This window comes from Oncorhynchus mykiss, chromosome 14, assembly GCF_013265735.2.
Source record: "Oncorhynchus mykiss isolate Arlee chromosome 14, USDA_OmykA_1.1, whole genome shotgun sequence".
NCBI classification, from domain to species: Eukaryota; Metazoa; Chordata; class Actinopteri; order Salmoniformes; family Salmonidae; genus Oncorhynchus; species Oncorhynchus mykiss.
In genome coordinates, this window is record NC_048578.1 from 10,776,376 (window position 1) to 10,786,752 (window position 10,377).

General features: G+C 42.0%; 1 protein-coding gene across 3 annotated transcripts; it reads left to right on the forward strand.

Moving 5' to 3' along the window:
- Positions 1–599: 599 nt before the first annotated feature.
- slc25a43 (solute carrier family 25 member 43) lies at positions 600–8,143 on the forward strand. Of its 3 annotated transcripts, none has more exons than XM_021561139.2 (5): positions 600–1,485; positions 2,546–2,787; positions 3,057–3,229; positions 6,465–6,599; positions 7,122–8,143. In XM_021561139.2, exons 1-5 carry the CDS (start codon positions 1,214–1,216, stop codon positions 7,323–7,325), a joined length of 1,026 nt encoding a protein of 341 aa, XP_021416814.1. In that variant the 5' UTR covers positions 600–1,213; the 3' UTR covers positions 7,326–8,143. The 3 variants fall into 3 exon arrangements, with proteins under 3 accessions (XP_021416814.1, XP_036798826.1, XP_036798825.1); XM_036942931.1 differs by lacking the exon at positions 600–1,485 and adding an exon at positions 1,877–1,967; XM_036942930.1 differs by lacking the exon at positions 600–1,485 and adding an exon at positions 2,012–2,134.
- Positions 8,144–10,377: the final 2,234 nt, after the last annotated feature.

Genomic DNA, 10,377 nt, shown 5'->3' on the forward strand with positions numbered 1-10,377 from the left:
AGCTAACAGTCTGCACTTTAACCTCATAGTCATTGTGTCATTTGCAAAGTGATGGAGTGCAGAGCGAAAACAACAAAAAATGTGTCCCTGTCCCAATACTTTTGTAGCTCACTGTATACCTTTCCAGGATACATACCATACATGTGCCAAAGTTGGTGCTTTTATCACAAAGTTGACTATTGATTCTGCATTTTTAGCACATTTTCATACTAGCACGCACAACTAGATATTTAATGTAATTCCTCCATATTAACACTGAAATCATGATACATGTTTTGGGGGTTGGTAACTAGTTGCTTGACAAAGTCCTAAAACTTCAGAAGGATTAAAAAACGGTTTTGAAATTATGTGCTTTTCGGGTTAAATCATTCTTAAATTATTATTAAGAAATTAAATATATGAACCTCTTGGCTTGCCAGATTTTATGGCCATACTACAGGCAGCTAACTTTGACCTACTACCACGTGCTCATGTTTTCATGAATTTTTAAATCATACAAGATAGTAAAGTAGCCAACAATAGGCGAGATGTTACTGATGCGGGTTGACTCATAACGCGCATAGCCGCGGGTTTATGGTCATTAAATATTGTGTGGGTGAAGGGCGGTTGGTCATTCTATCGATGTCATTATTCTGGTGAGCAAGGGTTTATGTAGTATTCTAGGGCAATATATAATGACAGAAGATACGCTGCATGTAACTAGGATATAGACAAATTTACTAACAAATAGGGTACAAAAATGTCGGAAATTATATGCGTAAACATATCTACAGTAAATCAGGCAACAAAATAAAAACGCACCACTGTCAAAAAATGGTTCTCTGACTGTAGCCTACAGAGCATTTAATAAATTAGAGGGTTAGGGTCGGGTGCAGGCCTCAGATTTTCACTTCATCACATAGTCAGGCGGTTGCGGATTGGTTAGCAATTGTGGGTGAACAAACAGCTGACCCGCGCACCACTAGTAACGTTAGCCTACATATATACATTAATAGCCACCAGGGGCCAAACATTTTCCTGGAAAGAGAACCTTAAACGTCCCCATGCCCAGTGCACGCAGTACCTCCTCCCCTCAGAGCAACGTGACAGGAATCAGGACACCGGATGATAAACAATATGTGCTGCTGGTCCTACATACAATATAGACCTACCGATGAGGTAGCAGCATCGGCTGAGGAAAATTGGTTACATAAATTATATATTCAGAGTAATAATGGCAACAGTTAAACCAGATGACAGACTGACAAGTTCTCAGGGCTTCATGTGCGTTGGTTTTGCGGGAGTTTTCAGTAAAACTGTCACGTCGCCCCTGGAGGTGGTGAAAATCAAGAGTCAAGTGGGCACATTTCACTGTAAAAAAGGCTTTCTCCACAGCTTTCTTGTAGTCTACCAGAAAGAAGGCATACGAGGATTTTGGAAGGGGAACCTCGTCTCCTGTCTCCGCCTGTTTCCTTACAGCGCCGTCCATTTGTCAACATACAAACAGTGAGTGAATAAGCAATTTGGTGTGTTGTTTCTGAGTTATGAAAACGTTAATCTTAGACAAGTAGCTAGGTTGCTACTATCTAGCTATAACGTTACAGCTAGCTAGCAGTATAGTTAATTTAATTATCATGCTAGTTGGCTATATTCAACCAGGCTGATACTGTCTTTTGTCCCAAACATGCCCTACGTCTTTTATACTGGGTTGACATATTTGCAAATACATATTATGATTACTTAGACGTCGTCTGCGGAACTGGTATAGCTAACGTTAGTGCCACACATTTCCATCCAATTCACTTCCGTTGTTTTTAAGATTGTGAGACACGCCTTCTATCATTGTCCAATCAGACTGCTCTTAAAACTCATCCGAGTATGGTGTCACTTCATATCCAAACAAACGCAGAGGTAGTCATGTCTAACTTCTTGACGTTTATGGTTGTTGTACTCCCATTCGACCATGCCATGGTAACTGAGGATATATGGTACATGGTGTTTTCTAATTCTAGCGCTGACAGTAAGACCTCACGCGTCAGTGCATGGGCACATGTAAACACGAACCCTGCCCCGCTCGCCAGGGAAATGTTATGTACATCGTGTTCCACGCAGGGGTTCCAAGAAGAGGGCAGCTCCTCTCCTTTCTTGACTCAAAGTGAATATTTATTAAGTCAAGTTTGCCAGACTTATTATGGCTGTTTATTAAATATCAGATGAGATTTACTGCGGCTCTACTTCGACACCCATCTTAATTTTCGGATGTATGGTAGTGGGTTCTCAATGGAGAATATCATGTTTACTTTGTTTACTCTATGAAACATACATTTGAACGGTTATTGAATTAGATGCTCCGTCTGTTACAGTTATATAACATACAGTTACTTACTACTAGAATTTCTGGCAGAATCTTGAAAAACCTGAAGCCATAATAATGCATATATTCACTGGCTGTACCTGCCTCATGAATAACGTATGCAACGATGAAAGTAAATATATTTTCAGATAGGCTCCTTTATAAAGATAATTAAGAACCAAAACATTGACCTCTGTGTTCTTGACTTTCCAGGATCGTCCACCTCCATATGGATGAATTGGGCTACGTCTCTCAGTGGAGGGCCATTTTTGCTGGTGGGCTAGCTGGTATAAGTGCAGCGCTGGCCACGTACCCTCTGGAGGTGGCAGAGACTCGCCTCATAGCTCAGAACTGCAGAGAGCCTACCTACATGGGGGTGGTCCACACGCTTTCCAAGATATACCAGACCGAAGGCCTTCGAGCACTCTACAGGGGCTTCTCTCTCACAATCCTCGGTACGCACTTATCTCTGTATACTACAGAAATGTGGAGAAAGATATTCCTAAGAAAAGCCAAACAATGATTTAGTATAACTTGTTGTATCACTCTACATAAAGTTTGTCTAGTCTACTTACTTGTGAAACACATTTCTTACAGATTATAGAGCTTTCATTGTTGTTTGAAATTTGGAACAGCCAAACAGAGAATATTTATATCATGATGATACGTTTTTCTATGGGGCAGTGTTGACATAGCTAGTAACTGTGGATCTATTCTGCAACAGGTGCATTTCCCTTCTCTATTGGTTGCTATGCAGTCTACATCAACTTGGACAAGCTGTGGCGGAAGCCCCAATTCCGGTTCACTGCCCTACAGAACTTCATCAATGGCTGCATAGCCGCAGGAGTGGCCCAAACCCTCTCCTACCCCTTTGAAACTGTGAAAAGGAAAATGCAGGTAAGTGCGCTCAACTCATTGGGCCATTATATGAGACACACCCAGTTTGGTAATACCACATCCGTCCATATGGTGGTACATTTGTACACATTTTTACCGGTACCTCTGACAAGTACATGCAGGTAGTAAAAAACTTGTCCTTACACAGCAAAACACTTGCCCTTGATAAAGTAGCCTACGAGTGGATGCGTTTTTTCTACTTTCTAAACAAAATGCAACATACAAGCTTAGAAAATAGCCAAAAAAGATAGTTTAAACTTTCAAAGCGTGACTAAGACTAATAATTAATCTTCATAGACTTTAAACTACAATAACTGACCATAGTTATTGGCACATACTATACATTGGGCTGATGTATGAGTTCATGTCTCCCCTCACATGTCCTTCTCTGTATGTATGAGAGGACACAGGGTTCAATAGGACTTCTATGAAGGACAGAATACTACATCCGTTTTTATCAATTTATTATTAGTGACCACAAGGTGCTGTGGCAGCTGAGAATGTGAATGCTGTTCAGGGTCTGCCTGCGCTATAGAGAATCTCTCTAAATATAGCTGACAGCTATCACACAGTGGACAAAGCACAGTCTCACTCCATAAGACAAACTGCACCTCTCTTTAATTCCCTCTGTCTAGTTTCAGACACACAGAATTAAGAAATATATTTTGTTCATGTTTTGTATAGAAGTATATCAGATTTTTTGGGGCCAAAACAAGAAGTTCAATTAGAAACTGATGACACAACCCACAAGCAAATATTTTTAAGGAAGCTTAAAGCATGGGTGCAGTTCTTGTTTCTTCAGCCAGCCAGTAACATAGCATTTCCTTAACAAACTCAACCTGTCGTGACTGGAAGTGTGTTGTCTTTGGGGGATGGTTATTCTCATGGATTAAAGTGCCCTCCAAGGTGGAGTGGTTCATGCTTGACAAAAGGAAATTACAGTGTGTTTTGGAACTTGTAAGATACCGATGTCCTGTCTGTAAGAGTACTGAGACCACACCCACATTTGTTCAGTTCATTTGGTTTCACTTATATTCAATTGAGTGAAGAGTCATTGTAATGAATTACTTCTGTGCTGCAGTCAGGATATAGCTAGTCATGTGACATCCAAGTTACAAATGTCCCGTAGCACAGATCCCCGGTTTGAGCAATTATCGTAAATGTCAGGAATTTCCATTCATAAAATCATTCCATAGTCTCTCTCCCCACATAAAAAATACTACAGTTTACTATAGAACACTATATTACTTACTATGGAATTCTATAGTACATTATTTTTTAAATTTAACTAGGCAAGTCAGTTAAGAATATTCTTATTTACAATGACAGCCAAACCCGGACGACGCTGGGCCAATTGTACGCCACCCTATGGTCGGGTGTGATACATCTTGGTCGGGTGTGATACAGCCTGGAATCGAACCAGGGACTGTAGTGACACCTCTTGCACTGAGATGCAGTGCCTTAGACCGCTGCGCCAGTACACTGTAGAATACTACACTACACCCTTGTATCCCTCATCATGTAGTGCTTTCGTTAGAATTTTTACATCGATTGGACTGCTAGATAGCTTTGTCGATGCAGAAATGAGATCAAAACGGATTTAAGTTTTCCTGCATTAAAATCACCGACCACTAGGAGTGCTCCCTTTGGATGAGCTTTTTCTTGTTGACTTACAGCCATATATATAGTTGAAATCAGAGGTTTACATACACCTTAGCCAAATACATTTAAACTCAGTTTTTCACAATTCCTGACATTTAATCCTAGTAAAAAGTCCATGTTTTAGGCCAGTTAGGATCACCACTTTATTTTAAGAATGTGAAATGTCAGAATAATAGTAGAGAGTGATTTATTTAAGCTTTTATTTCTTTCATCACATTCCCAGTTGGTCAGAAATGTACATACACTCAATTAGTATTTGGTAGCATTGCCTTTAAATTGTTTAACATGGGTCAAACGTTTCGCGTAGCCTTCCACAAGCTTCCCTTTTTCCTCCAAACATAACGATGGTCATTATGGCCAAACAATTCTAATTTTATTTCATCAAACCAGAGGACATTTCTCCAAAAAGTATGATCTTTTACACCCATGTGCAGTTGCAAACTGTACTGGCTTTTTTTATGGCGGTTTTGGAGCAGTGGCTTCCTCCTTGCTGAATGGCCTTTCAGGTTATGTCGATATAGGACTCGTTTTACTGTGGATATAGATACTTTTGTACCTGTTTTCTCCAGCATCTTCACAAGGTCCTTTGCTGTTGTTATGGGATTGATTTGCACTTTTCGCACCACAGTACATTCATCTCTAGGAGACAGAACGAGTCTCCTTCCTGAGCGGTATGACGGCTGCGTGGTCCCATGGTGTTTATACTTGCGTACTATTGTTTGTACAGATGAATGTGGTACCTTAAGGCATTTGGAAATTGCTCACAAGGATGAACCAGACTTGTGGAGGTCTACAGTCTTGGTTGATTTCTTTTGATTTTCCCATGTTGTCAAGCAAAGAGGCACTGAGTTTGAAGGTAGGCCTTGAAATACATCCACAGGTACACCTCCAATTGACCCAAATGATGTCAATTAGCCTACCAGAAGCTTCTAAGGCACAGTCAACTTAGTGTATGTAAACTTCTGACCCGCTGGAATTGTGATTAAGTGAAATAATGTCTGTAAACAATTGTTGGAAAAATTACTTGTCATGCACAAAGTAGATGTCCTAACCGACTTAGTTTGTTAACAAGAAATTTGTGGAGTGGTTGAAAAACGAGTTTCAATGACTCCAACCTGAGTGTATGTAAACTTCCAACTTTAACTGTAGTTTGTTGAGTGCAGTCTTAGCTATACATCTCAGCGCCATTCTTTATACTACAGTCATGTCTGCAAAAACACTACAGTAAATAGTCATGTCCGCAAAAACACTACAGTAAATAATACAGTATGCTATGGTCATGTCCGCAAAAACACTACAGTAACAACTACAGTAAAGTCCGCAAAAAAACACTACAGTGAATAATATAGTAATACAGCATTTAGACCATAGTTTTTTTTTCATGTGGGTCACTACTTGGATGACATGCTTATGAGTTTGTCCCAAATATCTGTCATTCATTTATCCTAAATGCATGTATTTTATACTGGTGCACTCTAGGGTCACTTTCCTAGTAACTGGAAATCTCTCACGATATAATGGAGGGTCATAACTCATCTATTCAGGAATGTTTGTCCTCTCTTTCTCTCGCCAGGCCCAGAACCCTCGGCTCCCCCATTATGGCGGCGCTGATATCCACTTCACTGGAATGTTGGACTGCTTCAGGCAGGTGATCAGAAACAAGGGCATCCTGACACTGTGGAGTGGCATCACAGCCAACATGGTCAAGGTAGGACCACCTAAGTCATGTTCCCATTTTTTTTAATACATTAGTCTATTACTGTAATGATTTATTGCGCTCTACCCCCGACCCTCTACCAGTCCTCCTCAGTCTTGTCTGCTGTAGATATAATGCAGTAATATACAGCCAATGCACATTTATCAAACAATGCCATTTTTATATCAAAGTGAAACAGTAGAATGGCCCAGAACTTGGGAGATGGACCTTGAGAGAGATGTGCTTTGTGGGTAATTTATAACAGGGTTATTACAAGCTGACAGACGTGGGTCGGATCCTAGAACAGCATGCAGTGCTCTCATCTATCATCTCCAAATGACTTTTCATGATGGCAATGGAGTTGTTTCTTTTACTGGTCTAAAATCTCCTCTCATAATCAGTCTACCAAGTAAATTGTGTACTTTGTGGACACAAAGATCATAACCAGGTCCTACTACCAGGACAGATTTTAACCTAGCTCTTCACATTTTATAGAGCCCCTTCAAAAGCAATTTATCTGTTTGTCCTCCTCAGATTGTTCCATACTTTGGCCTTCTCTTCAGCTGCTTTGAGATGTGCAAGCAGGTCTGTCTGTACCGCAACGGGTACATTGTGTCTCCGTTGAGCTATAAGTTGGCACCAGGCGTGGACCAGAGCATGGGCCCTACTGAGGTGGAAGAGGTGAAACAGTACCTGAAGAATAGGAAGTTTCAGTCACAGCAAGGAAGTCGCTGGTGAAACTGGTGTAACAAAACCTGCAGAAGGGGATGATGACCATTGGTATAGGAAAGTGTCTGAACTATCAAAAAGAGTCAGGAGTATTTGTTGGAATGCAATACTTTGAAGATGACAATTTGGTTGATGCCAGGTCTTTTACAGCTTTTTGTTTGTGAATTAGTAACCATTTCAGAATCTGAGGTAGATCCATTGATAGACAATCATGCTGTATTGTTTTTTAAAGTTGCAATGCAATCATAGGAATTGTACTTTTATACTTAAACACATGGATTTTTTTTTACTGTTTTGTTCAGAGCAAGGTTATGGTATTTTCTAACGTTGTTATACAGTTTGACAGTATTTGATACTATTGCACTCATTCCGCTCCAGCCATTACCAGGAGCCCCTCTTCCCCAATTCAGGTGCCACCAACCTCCTGTGTAATATGGTCGGCCTTACGTAAAGGTCATGAAGAGGAACACAAAGCACAAACCTGTTATAAGATGGAATTAGCTTACTAATGCCAATTAATGTTTTTCATTATGTACATTAGGTTGTAATGACTATTTTAACAGACTTGGGTATATCATATTTATATGCCTTAAAGTTTCCATATTTATTATAAGTCTTATTTCACTGACTGTTTTAATTATGCGTGGAAATTGTTCACCCAAAGGATCTGATTGTGTCCTAGCCACTAATCAGTCACTAACTTTCATAGCACATACTGTATGTATCATTGTGTTGTGAATCTAGCAATAAGATTGTAACTGAAGCACACCAATGTCAAGTTTACGTGTACTGTATACGGTATGTAATACATTGGATTGATGAAACAATGCAAATCTCTGTTTTAGATTGAGATGATTCAGAATCATTGAAGTGAAATGTACTTGAACAGTCATTGTAATGGCTCATATTTGTACTGTACATCAAAGCACAATTAGAGAAGTGAAAGAGGTGGCCTGAGAGGGGCTGATGTGCGGGCACCCTGACAAAACTACACTAGATATACAAAAGTATGTGGACACCCCTTCAAATGAGTGGATTTGGCTGTTTCAGCCACACCTGACAGGTGTATAAAATTGAGCACACAGCCATACAGTCTCCATAGACAAACATTGGCAGTAGAATGGCCTTACTGAAGAGCTCAGTGACTGTTAACGTGGCACCGTCATAGGATGCCACCTTTCCAAAAAGTCAGTTCATCAAATTTCTGCCCTGGTCAACTGTAAGTGCTGTTGTTGTGAAGTGGAACTGACTAGGAGCAACAACGGCTTAGCCACGAAGTGGTAGGCCACAGAATGGGACTGCCAAGTGCTGAAGCGTGTAAAAAAAACGGTTGCAACACTCACTACCGAGTTCCAAACTGCCTCTGGAAGCAACCAGTTTGTTGGGAGATTCATGAAATGGGTTTCCATGGCCGAGCAGCAACACACAAGCCTAAGATCACAATGCCAAGCGTCAGCTGGAGTGGTGTAAAGCTTGCCGCCGTTGCACTCTGGAACAGTGGAAACGTGTTCTCTGGAGTGATCAATCACGCTTCACCATCTGGCACTCGACGGACGAATCTGGGTTTGGCAGATGCCAGGAGAACGCTCCAGTGAAGCGAAATCTTAACACTACTGCATACAATGACATTATAGTCGATTCTGTGCTTCCAACTTTGTGGCTACTGTTTGGGGAAGGCCCTTTCCTGTTTCAGGTGTCCACATACTTTGTAGTGTATCACAGATTACAAAGGGAAACCCAGCCACGAGATGCCCAGTGAGGTGAGCTTACCAGACAAGCTAAATGCCTTCTATGTTCACAAGCAACACTGAACCATGCATGAAAGCACCAGCTGTTTCGGATAAATGTGTGATCACATTCTCCGTTGTCAATGTAAGACTTTTAAACAGGTTAACATTCACAAGGCCACAGGGCCAGACAGCTTACCAGGACACATACTCAGAGCATGCACTGACCAGCTGGCAAGTGTCTTCACTGAAAGTTTCAACTTCTCCTTGGCCCAGTCTGTAATACCTACATGTTTCAAGCAGATCACCATAGTCCCTGTGCCAAAGAGCGCCAAGGTAACCTGTCTAAATGACTATTGCCCCGTAGAACTCACATCTATAGATAGTAAATGCTTTTAAAGGCTGGTCATGGCTCACATCAACACGATCATCCCAGACATCTTGGACCCACTACAATTCGCACACTTCCAACAGATCCACCGATGACACAATCTACATTGCACCCCACACTGCCCTCTCCCACCTCAACAAGAGGAACACCTATGTGAGAATGCTGTTCATTGACTACAGCTCAGCATTAATAACGATAGCTCATCACTAAGCTAAGGACCCTGGGACTGACCACCTCCATCTGAAACTGGACCCTGGACTTCCTGACGGGCCACCCCCGGGTGGTGAGTGTAGGCAACAATACAACCGCCATGCTGACCCTCAACACGGGGGCCCCTCAGGAAGTCCAGGGTCCAGTTTCAGATTAGTCCCCTCCTGTACTCCCTGTTCACCCTAAGACTGCTTGGCTGCGCACAACTCCAACACCATCATTAAGTTTGCTGATGGCACGACGGTGGTAGACCTGATCACCGATCACGATGAGACAGCCTATAGGGAAGAGGTCTGAGAACTGGCAGTGTGGTGCCAGGACAACATCTCTCCTTCAACATCAGCAAGACAAAGAAGCTGATCATGGACCACAGGAAAACGGAGAGCCAAGCACGCCCCCATCCACATTGACAGGGTTGTAGTGGAGCGGGTCGAGAGCTTCAAGTTCCTCAGTACATCACTAAGGATCTATCATGGTCCACAGACACACACCTGACAACACCTCTTCCCCCTCAGGAGGTGGAAATGATTTCGCATGGGCCCTCAGATCCTCAAAACGTTCTACAGCTGCACCATTGAGAGCATCTTGACTGGCTGCATCACCGCTTGGTATGGTAAATGCTTGGCGTCCGACCGCAAGGCCCTACAGAGGGTAGTGCGTTCAGCCCAGTACATCACTGGGGCCGAGCTCCCTGCCATCCAGGACCTCTATACCAGGTGGTGTCAGAGGAAGG